This window comes from Hemiscyllium ocellatum, chromosome 26, assembly GCF_020745735.1.
Source record: "Hemiscyllium ocellatum isolate sHemOce1 chromosome 26, sHemOce1.pat.X.cur, whole genome shotgun sequence".
NCBI lineage: Eukaryota > Metazoa > Chordata > Chondrichthyes > Orectolobiformes > Hemiscylliidae > Hemiscyllium > Hemiscyllium ocellatum.
In genome coordinates this window covers 34,433,647-34,452,000 of record NC_083426.1, presented here as the reverse complement: position 1 = coordinate 34,452,000, position 18,354 = coordinate 34,433,647, and the positions used below count along the sequence as shown (strand labels likewise).

Here is an 18,354-nt window from a genome sequence, read left to right as displayed (position 1 = left end):
TCTCTCCCGCACAAAACCATGTTACCTGATCACTGATAAACACATCTTCCCTATTTATGTCAACGTGATCCAGACTAATCAAACTTTTATCTCTAATCTCTACATTCATCATGTTCCTCTCCTCAGTGAACACTGATGCAAAGTAATCATTCAGAATCTCACCCATTCTCTTAGGTTCAACACATAGCCTTCCTTCGTCATCCTTTAATGGACCAATCCTTTCTCTCGGTACCCGCTTGCTTCTTATATAAGAATAAAATGCTTTGGGATTCTCCTTAATTCTGCTTGCTAAAGCTTTTTCATGACTCCTTTTAGCCTGTTTGATTCCTCGTTTAAGACTTGTCCTACTCTTCCGATATTCCTCCAGGGCCCATTATGTTCTTAGCTGCCTAGTTTAGTACTCTTTCCTTAGGACCACTCTTTTCTTTATCTACGAGTATTTAAAACTTACAGAATTGTTCCCAAAGAAATACCCACCGCAACTTCCACCACCTGTCTTGGCTCGTTCCCCAGTACCAGGCCCAATATGGCCCCTTCCCTCGTCAGACTATTGACATACTGCTCTAGAAAACTCTCCTGGACGCTTCTTACAAATTCTACCCCATCCAGACCACTGGTGCTTAGTGTATCCCAGTCAATGTTGAGAAAATTAAAATCTCCCATCACCATTACTGTATTGCCTCTACATATTTCCATAATCTGTTTACCTATTTGTTCTTCTACCCCACAGCTCACTGTTGCGAGGCCTGTAATACAGCCCCAACAATGTAACTGCACCCTTCTTATTTCTCAGCTCCATCCATAATGCCTCACTACCCAAGATCTCCATAGTGTACTCCTTTAGCACAGCCATGATATCATCCCTGACCAGCAACGCAACTCCACCCACCCCACCCCCACCTTTTACTTCCCTCCCTGTCCTGTCTGAAACGTCTATACCCTAGAACATTTAGTTGTCAATCATCATGTCCTTCCTTTAACCAAGCTCTGTGATTGCAATAACGTCATACCCCCAGGCACCAATCCAAGACCTAAGTTCATCTGCCTTACACAGTATACTCCTTGCATTAAAGTAGATGCTTTTCAGGCCACCAGCTCAATATATCTTTCCTTCGGCAGTTTCTGTGAGGTTTACTTTTAATTAATCAATCAGAGACATTTTAGAAGTGTGAACCAGCCCCCTCTACCTCCTGCAAACCCATGAAAGTATTTGAACAATAAAGACCAAAAAGTCTTTTCTGATCAGCATGTGGATCATATCAGCAAATCCCATGAGCAGAGACGACTGAACTGCCTTCCTAGTTTTCCTCCCATCCAAACACCCAGATTTTCTTGCTGCACATATGCATGCAAAGGGAAGTTTATAAGGGGTTTAGAGGTTTAACTTGTAGAGTTGAATGCCAATGGTTCATAAGTGTTGACTTGTCATCATTAGAGTTTATTTATTTGCAGTAGTCATTCTTGCTAAGTACAAATACTGATCTGTGCTGTGTCAACCTGTATCTGAAAGTCAACTAAATTGGAGATTTTTGCATACCTTTTACAAATCTTTCACATGTGCGTCAATTCCAGGAATAGCAGGACCTGATTTCTGGTGAGCTACCTCTGTGAGGTGTGGCAGTGTAGAGATAAAGACTAAAAGTTTCTATTGATATCTAAGAAGGAAAAGCATAGGTAGAGCGAGACGTTGTACTCTACAGGGTGAGAACAGAGAATTAATAGTACATAATAAAGAGATAGCAGATGTACTGAATAAATATTTAGAACTCTCTTTAAAATAGAGGAGCCAAATTAACCCTAGTAACGCCTGTAAACAAGAGGTTGAAGGAAGAGAAGGACTTGGGTAAATTATGGTCACTATAACTGTGGTATGGAGAAATATGATGGAGTTGCAGGGTTTCTGAGCTCTGAACAAATTCATCCTAGAGTCTTAGAAGACATGGCTAATGACGGAATAGATGTAATTAGTGTTAATTTCTCTTAAATTCATGATATTCTGGGAAGGCTTCTATCGATTGTATAGGAAATATCATCTCTCTATTCAAAGAGGAAGGGAGGCAGAAAACAGGAAACTATAAGCCAGTTAGCTGGCATTTTATCTAGCAGATGGAATATTATGTGAGAAAAAGTGAAGTATTTCACTTTGGCAGGAGAAAGAAAAGAAGAAGTATATTATTTAAATAGAGTTCTGAGGTACATAAGGATCTAGGTGTTCTAGTGCATGACTAAAATTGGTTTAGTATATTGGTACAAGCCCAGTGAACCTTTTTACATTTGTTTGTGGAATGTAGATGTCACTGGCTGACCAGCATTTATTGCCCATCCCTAGTTGCTCTTGAGAAGGTGGTGATGAGCTGCCTTCTTGAACCACTGCAGTCCACCTGCTGTGGGTTGGCCCAAAATGTTATTAGGGAGAGAATTCCAGGATATTGGCCCAGTGACAATAAAGGAACAGTGAAATATTTCCAAGAAGGCCAATTCATGTTATTCATTCCTACGAGAGGAATGTAACAAAACATTAAGGATTTTATGCGTAATTTGTACATGACATTGATGAGAACATAACTCATCTTTACTTTAGTGATGGAGAGGGATAATCGTGTGCCGCAGGGCAAGAGCTATAGCTGGGGGCAGGGAAATTATGATGCAGTGAGGCATGACTTAGGATGTGTGGATTGGAAAAACAGGCTTCAAGAGAAGAACACTAATGAGATGTGGGGAGTGTTCAAGGAGCAGCTACTGCGTGTCCTCGATAGGTATGTACCAGTCAGGCATGGTGTAAAGGGCCTTGTGAGGCAGCCGTGGTTTAGTAAGGAATTGGAGTCCCTTGTGAAAGGGAAGAAGGCGGCATATGTAAAGATGAGGTGTGAAGGTTCAGTAGGGGCGATTGAGTGTTATAAGGTAGCCAGGAAGGAGCTAAAGAGGGAGCTAAGAGAAGCGAGAAGGGGACATGAAAAGTCTTTAGCTGGTAGGATTAGGGAAAACCCAAAGGCTTTCTATAGGTATGTCAAGAATAAAAGGATGACTAGGGTAGGTATCGGTCCAGTCAAGGATAGTAATGGGAAGTTGTGTGTGGAGGCGGAGGAGATTGGAGAGACATTAAATCAGTACTTTTCATCAGTATTCACTCAGGAACAGGACACTGTTGCTGATGTGAATATGGAATCACAAATAATTAGAATGGATGCCCTGGAAATATGCAGGGAAGAGGTTTTGGGAATATTGGAAAGGATGAATATAGATAAGTCTCCTGGGCCTGATGGCATTTACCCCAGGATCCTATGGGAAGCTAGGGAGGAGATAGCAGAGCCATTGGCCTGGATTTTTATGTCGTCGTTGTCAACAGGAATAGTACCAGAGGACTGGAGGATAGCGAATGTGGTCCCATTGTTCAAGAAAGGGAGTAGGGATAGCCCTAGCAACTATAGGCCAGTGAGTCTGACTTCAGTGGTGGGCAAAGTCTTAGAGAGAATGGTAAGGGATAAGATTTATGAACATCTGGGTAGGAATAACGTGATCAGGGATAGCCAGCATGGTTTTGTGAAGGGCAGGTCGTGCCTCACAAACCTTATTGAGTTCTTTGAGAAGGTGACCAAGGAAGTGGATGAGGGTAAAGCAGTAGATGTTGTGTATATGGATTTTAGTAAGGCGTTCGATAAGGTTCCCCATGGTAGGCTAATGCTAAAACTTCGGAGGTATGGCATTGAGGATACATTAGAGGTTTGGATTAGGAATTGGCTGGCTGGAAGGAGACAGAGGGTAGTAGTTGATGGATTATGTTCATCTTGGAGCGCAGTTACTAGCGGTGTACCACAAGGATCTGTTTTGGGACCATTGCTTTTTGTTATCTTTATAAATGATCTAGAGGAAGGACTTGAAAGCTGGGTAAGCAAGTTTGCGGATGACACAAAAGTCGGTGGAGTTGTGGATAGTGAGGAAGGAAGTGGTAGGTTACAGCGGGATATAGATAAGTTGCAGAGCTGGGCGGAAATGTGGCAAATGGAATTCAATGTAGCTAAGTGCGAAGTCGTTCACTTTGGTAGGAATAACAAGATGATGGATTACTGGGCTAATGGTAGGCTACTTGGTAGTGTGGATGAGCAGAGGGATCTTGGTGTCCATGTACACAGATCTCTGAAAGTTGCCACCCAGGTAAATAGTGCTGTGAGGAAGGCATATGGTGTACTGGGCTTTATTGGCAGAGGAATTGAGTTCCGGAGTCCTGAGGTCATGTTGCAGTTGTATAAGACTCTGGTGCGGCCTCATCTGGAGTATTGTGTGCAGTTTTGGTCGCCATACTATAGGAAGGATGTGGAAGCTTTAGAACGAGTGCAGAGGAGGTTTACCAGGATGTTGCCTGGAATGGTAGGAAAATCTTATGAGGAAAGGCTGAGGCACTTGGGGCTGTTCTCATTGGGGAAGAGAAGGTTTAGGGGAGATCTGATAGAAGTGTATAAGATGATTAGGGGTTTAGATAGGGTAGATACTAAGAACCTTTTACCGCTAATGGAGTCAGGTGTTACTAGGGGACATAGCTTTAAATTAAGGGGTGGTAGGTATAGGACAGATGTTAGGGGTAGATTCTTCACACAGCGGGTTGTGAGTTCATGGAATGCCCTGCCCGTATCAGTGGTGAACTCTCCTTCTTTATGGTCATTTAAGCGGGCATTGGATAGGCATTTGGAAGTTATTGGGCTAGTATAGGTTAGGTAGGATTCGGTCGGCGCAACATCGAGGGCCGAAGGGCCTGTACTGCGCTGTATCCTTCTATGTTCTATGTTCTATGTTCAAAAAACTATGCAGTTTAGGTCTTCTTTAAGGATGATGTAAATGTGGTTTAGATTAAGTTTGCTAGATTGATACCTTGAATGGATGAACAGGTTGTCTTATGAGGAAAGATTGAACAAGCTGGACTTGTTTTCAATGGCATTTTAAAAGAGTGAGGGGTGATTTGATTGAATGCTAAATTCTGAATGGTCTTGTCAAGATGAATGGAGAAGAGATGTTTACACTTGTGGGTTTGTCCAGAAGAAGGGAAAACTGTTTCAAAATTTACACAAGCTCTGTTGGGACATAGATGAAGGGACATTTTTTTCCACCTGAGGATTTTGTGATTTTGGTACTTAAATATTTTTAAGGCAGAGGCAGATTCTTGTAAGACAAAAATATCAACGGTTGAGAGGAACAGATGCGACTGTGGAATTTGGAACAGCTCAGTCAGGATTGTACTGAAGGTATTTTAATCAACCTGCTCAAGGATGCTATACAAACCTTAAGAACAACTTATACTTGAACCCAGGCCTCTAGGTTCAGAAGTAGGGACATTATCCCTGCTCCACAAGAGCTCTTGCTTGAAGAAGTAGGTTATCCATTTAACTAAGACTCATATAGGCTGTTAGAAATGGCATCAATCTTGTCAACATTAAGCCTGGGAGTGATAGTCCCCTGCATCCCAAGAACCCTCTTTATTGTAATGACTAACAGAGGGTTGAATGGCCTACACCTGCTCTTAATTGAGATGTTAGTGCCTATGTATGTATGCTATGAAACCTTGTCTGTTGTCCCTCCCAGTTGGGGAACACTTCAGTGGTCCAGGACATTCAGCCTCAGACCTTCGGGTGACCATCCTCCAAGGTGGACTTCGGGACAGGCAGCAAAGGAAAGTGGTACCCATAGGGAGGGCCTCAACCGGGACCTTGGGTTCATGTTACATTATAGGTGATCACCATTGCACTGCACACACACACAGATATCCCTACACATACACACACTCTCAAATACACACGGGCACAGGTACACACAGATGCGCATACAGACACCCACACACACCCTTATAGAACACACACTCCCACACTCACACATGCACCCCGTCACAGACTTAAGACACTCTGCACCACTACACACACACACACACTTTCTCACACTCACAACCCCCACCCCAGTCGGACACATACACGCAGACAAAGAGCCACATGCACACATATATTTTGTGAGGTGAATTTGTACTTGCAGAGTTACATTGCACTTTTCTCAAAAACTGCATGCATTTATGTAGAACTCTGAGCTCAAAAACTGCATGAATTTATGTAAAACTCTATTATCTCACTTTTTAGATTAGAATCAATCTAAACATCAGGTCATAGACAGAGAACACAGGGGGCTAACACCTTCAACATATTGTCTAGCTATCACCATTGTTAACAGCTAACCCGAGAATGCAACTTTAAAAAAAAGGGTTTTGTGATTTACACATGAAAGAAGTGAAACTATCACTGTATTCTAACAGATGAAAGGCTTAACAGACAATCAATTTTTCAATGTATAATTTCAGTTACACCACACAGCAAATTTTTGCTTTAAATTCTGTGTTACGATCGAGCCATCCACTATCACCTGATGAAGGAGCGTCGCTCCGAAAGCTAGTGTGTTTCCAATTAAACCTGTTGGACTATAACCTGGTGTTGTATGAGTTTTAACTTTGTACACCCCAATCCAACACTGGCATCTCCAAATCTTGTCTGTGATTGGAGCTTTGATTCTTACTGCTCTTTACATTTATTTGTTAATAGAAATATTCTTCAACAGTTGAGTATATGGGAAGATTACTGAGACCAAGCCGACGGAATTTTACTCTCCATGCTAATTCTTCTGAGAAACTATTGTGTTTACTTTGAGATGTAAATGGTTCTATTTCCTAGCGCTGACATTCCTCACTTCATTGAAAACAAACAAAGTTACATGAAATACCCTGGTCTTAATTTAGTGTTGAGATCCATTCAAGCTCTTATCTTGGGTGGCTTTGATCCAGTGAATGTGACTTGAAGCAGGATCCATTCCTTCCTCTCCTAAATTAGCAAAAGCTGCTTTAGATTTGTGAAAGGACATAATTGAATTGTTTGAAAGGTGATAACCAAAGGAATGGGAGACTCTTCCAAAAATAAGAACAGCTGTTCTCTCTCCTTCACAATGACTGCTCCTCAGAGAATTCCAGCTTTCCCCAGCAATCATTCCACATTTCTTTTCAAACCAAATTTAGCTTTATCCTAAACATTAAAACTTTCATTATGCAGTAATTTACTTCTACAAGAAAACTAATTTGTTATAACGTATAGGTTTGTCTCATTCAAATCCTAGAAGCAGAAAAGTGCTTTTTATGATATCTGTTTATTTATAGCACAATTAGAAAGCTTATTCTTTGGATTTGTAACTTTTTTATAATCAATTTGTTTCAAAGTTTGATCATTTAGAGTTTTGTTGACTTTACGGTATTGTGCATATCAACTTCATAAGAGCTTGACATAAGGTCTGTATTGATTGACTTGTTTATTGGTGAAGCTATTGAAGGCAAAGCAAAGGAATTAATGAGTAGACTGCAGCATACTTCCTAAAGTTTTGTTTGTGGTATGGAGAAATTGTCCAAATGCATGAGCCCTTTAATTTTTTTTTAAATTTGCATAGTTGTACATGCATAATATGTTAAAGAGGGTAACTTAAAAGCCAATATGAAAACTCTGGTGATCTGTCCAAACAGCTTAGAAGGAACTTTAGTGCAATGTACCTGTGTGTAGCAATTTATAAATGATCAAAATAGTATAGATTGAATATACTTGCCTTTTTTTTCATTAATATACTGCCACAGTTGTTACTGTAGCAATGCTGGATCCCCATTGTAAAAGTATCTTTTAGGAATTAGGCCTTAGATGTTTAAATTTGGAGAAAAGTGGCTAGACTGTCTTCTGTCCCATATTGACACGCAATTTCTCAATGCTCATTTCTAGCCTCCAGAGAGTAACCAAGATGCTAAGTGTGTACAGTCTCTTGAGGTATATTTTGCTACTAGCTGACTGACTTAAATTATAATGATAAGTGACCAGCATTCGAAAATTTTATCTAGTTATTGTCTTTTATTTAAAAAAGGCAAATCTGAGCTGATGTCATTTACACATTACAAAAACTTTTCTTCTTAGTTTGATAAATTTTATAACCGTAGGGTTTCAAAGCAAAGAGAGTTCTCATCACAAATCCATTGGATTGTAGACATCAATTCATTTCCCTCATGATCACTCTACATTTCTCTTCAAACTAAATTTATCTTTACTCTACAAATCAAAATTTTAAATATGCAGTTATTTAAAATTATACTCATGAGCAAAGACACTTTTGAATAATTTTACAGAAGTGGTGTTAGCACCTGTTTAAATTCAACAAATAGGCTCCTTTGAGTTTGTGTAATAAAACCCACACTGATTCTTAGTACAGTCAAATCATTATCCAAAATGTTCACAATGTTCGTAGGAATTATCACACAAAATTCAATTTATCTGATACTATTCAATAGATTAGATTATTTTTGTGGTAGGATTTTTTATGTTTCCTGCACTTTTATCTTTGCTTCAAAGACCTATTGTCTCTTAATTGTACTAATCAGATCAATGCAGCTCAAATCAACACAGCAATTTATTATATACATGATATTGTTATGGAATCAGGAAGGCAAAAAGATGAGATTTGCATATCATAAAATTGTACAGGATATAAGAGAGCATGGAATGAAAAATTGCAATCTGATCCACTAGCTTCTGAAGATAACTCAAGAATCTCCATGAAATAGCAAAATAAGCCAATGCTTCAAACTTTTTGTTCTTCACAGGAACAATTGTTACTTGTATCTGAAACCAGATATCTCATCATAAAAATAAATTGACTTCCACAGCTGTACAGATAGGTCGGATTCCACTTCACCCCACCCCCTCCCCCTCCCCCGCCCTCTCTTTTGGTGATAAATCTAAAAATTAATCATTTTTGAGTTTTTGATCATATACTTTGCTTATACTTGCCTCCTGCATTATTATGTTTCCAGTTTCTTTCCATCCCCCAAAACACATTTATGCCTTTCCAGTGACACTCACCATACTGACATCTAAGAATAGCAAGATTCATGAGTCATGACAAAGCGATGGTCTTTTATGGATTAGTGACTCGTGCTTCTGTTCAGAACAGGCTAACCAGCATCTTTCTAAAATAGAACATTCAACCCTACCTCACCAATCAGGAAATACTCTGGTCTTGGGGTTGGACTGGATTTTAAGCACAGAATCCTGAAGTAAACTCTCAGATATTTACAAGTCAGCTGTGGTGTTTATTTGTGCTGCTTTTCTTCTGGGTAAGAAAGTATTCTTTTTTCCAAATAACTTTATTAGAGTAAGATGTGATCTTATTTGGTTACAATTTGAAATTATTTTTTTGCGGAATATTCAAGTAACGTTTTTACCAAAATAGGTCACATATTTTTATTTTGTTTACTTGATGTGAATTATAAAAGCTGGAAAATTTGAACCCATTTGATGACTTAAATGATTACATTTGTTCACACTAACATGAATAAAAGCCACACTTTTAATGTAAATGTTACTGTGATACTGGTTTGACAACTTAGAAAGATCAATGCTGCTGACATTTAGCATTTCAATTACTAGATGTTTGTTTTGTAGATATGGAATGATTAAATCCTACTAATATACAGTATGCGTATTTTCATGATAATATACTGATGAGGGAAGTCACAGGCATATATGACATTTAAATATGATTTTGAGAATCAGATTTCAACAGTATTTAAATTCAGGATCAAAAGTCTGTTTTGCACTAAGTTTTCACACCTTTGAATACTGAAATGTACTTTAATTGATGGTGTGCATAAGGTTTTAGAAAATGAGATTATGTCCTATTACTGGCTCCTCTTATCTGAAAAGATAAAATTCTTTATAAAACATTTCCCTTTAAAAGAATTTCAATGATTTCTGTTACGTAGAGATCTAAGTTGACCACTTGAAAGCAGTCATCACTGCCCAATAGCTATCAAGTGCCATGATATTACCTTTAATACTGATATAAATACATATTTCTTTGTAGTGTAAAGTACTCTAAACAGAATTTGAACTTTTACTTTGGAAAAGATTTCTACGTTGACCCTTAATTCTTTCCCTTCAATATAAACATTTCTAAACCTTAAACAAAAGTTTATATTGATTCCTTCAAAATAATTAAATTTTCAGTGTTTTGAACACTTAGCTGCCTAAAACTGCATGACAGAATTAAAGTCAATAAATTTATACTTCTGAATTTTTTCATTGTGAATTTTATTTTTCAAGAATACTCATTCTTGAATAGACTGAATGTACAGAATCACAGAATCACGCAGTTGTTACAGAATTTAAGGAGGCCATTCAGCCTGCCATGTCTCCACTAGCTCTTGAAATGTATAATTTACTTAGTTGCATTCTTCACTGCACCTCCTCAAGGGCTTCTTGCCTATTTAATTGAGTGGCAGCTGCAGTACCACCAGCAGAGCCATGGTCAGAGTAATGGTACTGTTAGAACTTCAGCAAGGCCTAACTTCAGAGAAGACAGCATCTATCCTGGAGAGAGGCATGTCTAAGGTTTTGGGATGGCAGTTAACAAAGCTTAACAAGAGGCAGGCTTTGGAGAGTGTGGTTTTCAGAGCAGATTGGTGGGAAGAAAAGACGGGTGCTACATTCAGAAAGAGTGTCCCTGATTTGCAACGAACAATCCTTGAATATAGCAACCTCAATTTCTTCCTGCCAGTTTCCAAAATTATTTTAAAAAGGCTTGCTAAGTCCTGTCCAGTTGTCCCTACTAACCATATTTTGGCATGGGCAGCATGTTATGAGGATCAAATGAACTTTCAACAAGTTTAACTAACCCATATTTATTCAGATGTGATGAACAGTTTGCCAGTTTTGACTGCCTACCCTCTGTATTATGGAAATGAGTCTAGGGATAGGTGGGAAGTTACATTGCTGGGTATCTAATATATATTACACACCACCCATCAAAAAAACAACACACCCAGTGAGGATACATCATAGGGACTGCATAAGCCAGCCAACATTTCAATTCAAGTAACCTTGACAGAGTCTTAGATAGGAATTTCCAGTAATAATTTGCTTTCTAAATATTGCCAATTAGTTTTATCACTGTACTCAACCAATTTTCATCCTTTTATATTTATTATAGTTTTGCCAACATGCATATTCTCACTGCCAGGGCAATATGCAGCACATGCTACATCATCTTGATTACAACAATAGATACTACAAATCAGTGCCCAACTTAAATCAGGATCAAAATGTCTAAATATTTTATAGATTTTCAAAATTGGTCAATTGATTGAAACTAGACAGCATTGTGAGCAAACATTCGTTTAAGCCATGCCTTATATGAGAACCAAGCTCCTCCGTTCTGTTGATCTTCTGGCAGGATCACAGTGAACCTGCATCTACCTCAAGCAAATGGTAGTGACATAGTTACCTTTGAGATTTCCAGAATCCTTTGACTGGCCTTTTAAGGCATAGCACCTTGGGAAGGAAGCTGGTGGAGGTCCATTTACTGAGAGTCTTTGTCATGACTCAATGAACCAAAGAAGGCTTAATTGAATAGCTAGGTGTAGGTCTCTATGATGGGGTCCAGCCCAGAGAAGGTCTTCCTGAAAACAAATGGTTTTGTTTTTATGAAAAATGACAGCTGGAACCTCTAGACAGAGGGCTGATGAGGACATAGACTAATGTCAAAGGACATTGACATTTCCAGCCACATGCACGTGTATTGGTGTTTTTCTGTACATATCTCAGCCATGCAATTGAAATGCAATTCACTGACTCCCCAAACTATCACCAGAGAAAAATTCTTCCCAGTTGTTTTTTGTTTCTTTTTAACAAGGGCAAATGGTTTCATATCAAAGTGATCCAAGCCTCAAATATTATGCTGATGTCCTGAAGGAAGTGCAGCAGTAGTCAGCTTAATCTAATTTGGAATTCTACGCCTTCATATTTGAATGAGAATCCTTCTGCAAACTCTTTTGCTATGAAAACATTTATCTTGTGGTTTATTTATGAAGCAACGTGGCAGAAATGCATTATGTCTATTATCTTTTCCGACCCAAGGAATCACTTTTGAGTATGTCAGACACAGAAGACTTTGTGGAGGAAGTTGAGTAAGTACAATTTTCCATTGATGCTTCTTTTTTATTCTGTTACCTTACTCATTGACTTCTCACTGCTTAAATGTTTTCAATTATTCAGTGCACAATTTGTGATATTTTCATTCCAAATTCTTTCCAAACCATTCCCTTCTTGGAGCCATTGACCCTTTACCCAATACCTCACTCAAGAATCCATTCTACATAAGAGGACCTTGACCTCCTATTTCCCGAGCTATGATGCTGGTGGATGTGTTAATTTGAAGCCCAAACCTGCCATCTCTTAACTACCATTAACTACTATTGGGAAAATTCCCATGATTAGGACTCTGGTCCAACTTTTTCTCCTTAACCCAAGGAGCCCAAATTTCAGTACTATGTTAGTATCCCAGTTGGAATCAACTGATTTAACAGAAATTTGAATGTGAATCGATGATTTCTCTGTTTTGCACACTTTACTCACTTTCACAGTCAACTTGCTCAGTATTTGAGGAGGTTTTTAATTGGTTATTATTTTATTACAGGGAACAAGAAGGTAAGAAGTCAGATATGAAAATGCTGCAGTCCCTTTTTTTTTAAGAAAGGAACACTCTAGTGATCTATAGTAAATATGTTTCTTTATGTTTCATTTGCCCATTACAACAGAAGAAGTGGCTGAAGGTAGGTATATATTTAATGTTTCTCTTGTTAATTTATTGATGATAAATACAAATTAGAAAGGCACTTCAACTCACTTTCTATAAGCCAATGATATCTTTAACACAGTATTTAACTATCTCATGCTTTAACAATATAATTTTTACTTCTCCTACTTAAAATGGCGTTCCTGGTATTAATCATTCTTTGCAAAGCAGTAAGTTCTGACATTGGCCTTACAAATATTTAAATTGTTTATTATCTCTGTCTCTTTGGTTTACATTCACAATTTAACTTGAAAGACTGAAGAGCATTAAATTAATCTTTTCTGTTTTACATTGTCTTCTATTTTTATATATATATATATATATATATATAGGAGCCCTCATATTTGTTTTTAAGTTTGAATGAATGGAAGCTTTTCTTATTTTTTTTCCTTATAATGCAGTCCTCCGGATTCTGACATGTGGTCCTTTATTTTTCACCAGCTGCAGGACATATTATGGACCCCTGAACTCAAGATTTCAGCTCAACTGCCTCTTTTAGCTTGACATTTGGTTTTGAATTGTGCTTGCTCTTACTGATTATGCCAAGATATAGCTCATTTCAAGATTACTATTGTTGTGACACAGAGACAGACAGTCCGATCAAAAATCAGCCTCCGTCTCCTCGTATGCAGAAAAATGAAAATACCCAAAATCCATCAAAATTGACCGATGGTTTATAATCAGACTTTGAAAATAACCTTTGTGAATAACCATTACTAGACACTCAGTTTATAGCTTACAAGGATTAATTATTAAATACAGTAGCATTAGCAGACAACAGTAAAAGAACAAAGCATTCTAATTAATGTCTATGATATAAAGCCAATCTTCTTTGAATCTATACTCCACTCACATAAAGATAGATAGACAAACAGACAGACGCAGTTAAGGAATAAATCAAAAGTAAAATAAATGAGATGTAACTGGCCAATTCATTTAAGTAGTGATTGGTAATATTACAGGCACATGGGATCGCATTTTGCTTGGTTCCTGAAGACACCAGTCAATGTAAATAGCTTCCAGTAGGCTCTTTAGAATATTCTCTTAATTCTTATACCTGGATTCTATTCTCTGAGCTTTCAATAAGTTGATAATGGAAGGATAACCAGGGAACAATCCTGTAGCTTACACAGCCACACTTTTTCTGGTAAAGCAAATCACAGTTCGAAACCAGTGTAAACTTTGGTTTCTTGTTCTGTTTCTTTAGCCTTCTCTTAGCATCAACCATTCTGTCAGGCCATGTTAACATGCAAATATTGAAAAATCTTGTTTGAGCATAATGTCTCTCTCATGTCACAATATTTATAAAATACTTTGAACAAGAATAAACCTGCAATGATCTTGCAGACCAGACCTCATACACAAATATCAGTATTTTTGTTCTTAAATAAAATATCAGGCTGCTGCTCACAGCTCAAGTCCTCAGCTCACAGTCCACAGCTCCAAACCAAAATGATAAAGTAAAGAAAACATTAGCATGGTTCCAACATTTTCATGACCAAAGCTTATTGGATCATCCGTTAACTAGTCTAGCTTCAGTCATTTAAGAATTTTTCCAATCATTTCTCATCATGATAAGGTTGTACCATTTCTACGTGTTAAATTTAATCTCTCATAGTTTGGCTATTTAGTGACATTTTAGCCTTGATTATTTTATCACATTCTACTGTTCTAGCTAATTTATGATTTATATATCTGAGCAATTTAGAGAGCAGCTAACCTATATTAATCAGTTTTCTCACATCTCAAATGAACCACTTTTTTTGAATGTCAAGATATTTATATAGATATATATAGAAGGATACAGCGCAGTACAGGCCCTTCGGCCCTCGATGTTGCGCCGACCGAATCCTACCTAACCTATACTAGCCCAATAACTTCCAAATACTAGCCCAATAACTTCCATATTTATGTAATAAGGCTTTCTAATAAGGACTTGAGTGTCAGTTGCTCCAGAGAAAAAACAAATCAGGGAGATCGTTCAGACACTTATTTCATAGATGTAATCTTCCAGATTATTCTTTGTATAACAACTCAGATTATTGGGTCTATGTTGGTTTATTTTTCATCCAATGAGATCTTCCTCCCCATTATTGACATCTCTAAGTATGAAAATTGTGAAATTTGTCCCTAGTTTCAATTAGCATCCATAGGGGATTATCATCTATTTCCTTAGGCTTTGCTAGGCATAAAATTGAAGCTTGCTTGATGTTGCCATAAGCAAATAGACTACTGTTTTATTCTACGACTTTGGTCCACACCTCAAAGTAAATAATTGACTACGATCTGCTTTGGGACATTTTATGAATGACAAAGAATCTACCTAACTGAAAGTGCATTTTATTTTGCAAGTGACATAGAAACCATATTTCTGTAACTTCTTCCTTTGTTGTTTGCTGACATTTAACCCTTTGCTTTTCACACTAGCAGTTTACAAAAATGCAAATTTAAACCCAGACTAGATGATAAAGTAAGGATGTGACTCTGAGGGCATGGCAATCACTTAATAACTGTTTACCATCACTGGGTCAATTTATGTTAGTTCTTAACAATGATTTTAGTTGAAACTTCTCATTGCAGTTAACATGGGATTATTAACCCAACTATTCTGATGGGGAGAATTGCAGATTGCTTCCAAATCCTATCTCTTTCTCGGAACATAGCACTGCAATTGGAAAAAGGCAATAATGCAAATGTAAGACAATAACAGAAAACATTATAGGTCATCACACTTGATATGAATTATAATCCTATATTTTGTCATGCCTTGTTTAAATATTAAGTTTTTACAAATTTGAAGGCTATACTTAAGAAAATGAACACAAAAGGTGGTTACAGCATATCGTGTGACTTTGAAGTAGTAACCTCAAAGTCTTGTTGATATTCTATGAAATATGTTTTAAATGTGGGCATTAATAGCCATCCAGGAAATTCACACATTCCTTTATTTATGGACCGACTATCAACAAGAACTATAATATGCCAGATAAACTGCTTTTCTGCTTCACAATGAATACAAGATACATCAAAACTAGATGAATGTGAAATAGATCCCATTGTCTTTTCATTGTACTGTGACAATTCTTTACCCTAACATAAATTTTCAAGGCTTGAAACGCCACAACATATTCATCTAACACACTACCATAATTGGAATAGCATGCTCGACTTGTAAGAGGTTACATGGTTAAGACAGCTATGTTTGTTGCCCACTTGTAAAGTAATAGCAGACACTGATCTGAGGCAGAGACCATGCTCAATGGTTGTCTGAACCCTGCAAGTGTAAGCACCACCATCTGGTCTCTGTTACCTCACACACCGGGGCCAGCACTCAAGTCGAACTCCACGACTGCAGATGCATATTAGCAGGGCTGATGCTCCACAGTTCTCCATATTCCATGTTATCATGTCCACTCAAGAATTTTCATCTACTTTATCCTCCCAAACTACTAATCCTTTCTGCCTTCAACCCATCCTATTCATCTCTCCTAACCATGCATGATCACTAATTATGCTTGCATCCACTGCCATCATACTCAATCCTTCTCTTTGTCTCATTACGGAATAGATTGTTCCAGCTCCCAGACTGATGTCTCAACAGAACCCTGACTGTAATCTTCGGACTGCTGATCGTAGCTGACTTCCCACAGTAATTTAAACAAGCCCATTTACCAGCAATGGTGGACAGACTATAAACTCTTCTAAGCATCCCACTAAGATGTGTCTCCTTTGGTTTGCATGCATCGTCACTTTCTTGAAGTATATGCAGTGTGTTTGCTGTATAAACTGTTGGAACAGTTTCTGTTGTGTTGTGGTGATGTATACAGTGATGTACAATGACATATTCACCTTATCTGACCTCTAGAGTGACTGACTGTTCAGTTTTCCCCACTGTCACGTGCTGCCTGTCTCTTCCTGAGTGCTGAAAAATGTATTGCTGGAAAAGCGCAGCAGGTCAGGCAGCATCAAAGGAGCAGGAGAATCAATGTTTCGGGCATAGTGCTGGCCAGCAAGCTAAACCACAGGCGGCCTGTGACTGAGCGTTCAAGACCTTGTGCATAAAAAGAAAACCAATGTTACCCAGAGGCTGGCAGCCTTTAAATAGGCATTAACACCATGAGTGCTAAGTAAACATGTTCTATGCCATAAGATACATGTTCTCATGTCAGTGGGTAGCATTCTATGCAGATGCATGAGAGGTGCACTTGTTCTTGTGTGCAGAATGACCTGGCAGAAACATGCAATCATTCGTATCTGTCAGCTCCAAAGTAGAAGTTGAAGACCTGATGTGGTGTGAGAGTTGGTCCAAGAATAGATATGCTCATGTTGTGAGGTTGATGGTTTTCTGTAGCTGACTCAAATGGGTGAAGGGTCAAGGAGGGTGGTGGAGTAGATGGGAATGTTGTGCAAAAGAAATATTGCATGATGGTTAAAATAGACATGCAGCAAGTAGCCACCAGGTATCTACTTTGTTTTTACCTGTTGGAAACCTGTACCATTTATTTTTTTTTCATTTACTTATGGGATGTGAGCATCATTGATTGGCCACTATTTCTTGCCTGTCCTTAACTGCTCTTTAGAAGTTATCTTCTTGAAACGCTGCAACCCACATGTTGCAGATTGAGTCACGATGCCCTAGGGAGGGAGTTCCAGGATGTTGAGCCGCAACAGTGAAGAAACTATGATATATTTCTGAGTCAGGATGGTGAGTGATTGGAGGGATATTTGCAGATGATGGTGTTTCTTGGTGAAGGGAGAGAATTAGAAGCCGGATGTAAATAGGATCAGCTGTGGCTTTAATGAGTTGCAAATGTTTGAAAATAAGTAAGTCATTACTTAAGGGAAACATTCTGGTCACCATTTAAGACTCAAAAAGAAAGTAATATGACTTTTTCTCAACGTTGAGAATCTGATTTCTTTCGATCTTGCCCTGCTTTGCCACCATACTCATCAGTATGCTAATCACATCACAGAAGGTAAAAGTCCATCAACTAAATTGTATTCGTGAAAATGTCCATAATGTGAAGAAAATTAACTTTTTAAGCTCAGTGACATTTGGACAGAATTGTAAGAGATATAACATGATGGCATTTATGATGATTAGGCAAGTGTGTTAGTGTTCCTTGAGCTGGGAACTGGTATTGTGAAGCTGTGGGTATTGACTGAGGTTTTATGAAACTATTAATCCTAGATTATCATTGTAAACCTCTTCTGCTGAGGTGAATGCATTAATCCTGAAAATCTATGGAACCACCTCTTTGTGTAAACATGGAAAACTCTTCACGCTGTTCCTTATCCTCTGGAGTGTATGTATGAACAGCAAGAGATCACATCCTCATAACATGGCTAACAGATAGCACTAACAACACTACATGGGAGCAAATGACTTCAGATACTGGAATGTAGACTGAAAACAACAAATGCTGGAGATCACAATGGATCAGGCAGCATCCCTCAAGAGTAAGCAAGCAATAAAACTATCTTGTGCTTACTTGACAAGAGATGAAAAATGATTCTTATGCTATGATAGTTATGATGAAGGATGTCCAATCTGAAGTTAGGAAACTAAAACTTTGTCAAGAATGCTGTACAAGTGTGACAATCATTCCCTTTTATACAAAAAAGGAAAGTTTAAAAGAAAAACGTTGAGTTTAGGACATGACCTGGGCCAGA

General features: G+C 38.1%; 1 protein-coding gene across 1 annotated transcript in view; it reads left to right on the top strand.

Moving 5' to 3' along the window:
- The first annotated feature begins 12,618 nt into the window (after window positions 1-12,618).
- Window positions 12,619-18,354, top strand: part of tnnt2a (troponin T type 2a (cardiac)) — a 37,356-nt gene continuing 31,620 nt past the window's right edge. The window contains exon 1 of the mRNA XM_060845024.1: window positions 12,619-12,658. Within this exon, the coding sequence (XP_060701007.1) occupies window positions 12,619-12,658 (40 nt within the window). The remainder of the gene's footprint in view (window positions 12,659-18,354) is intronic.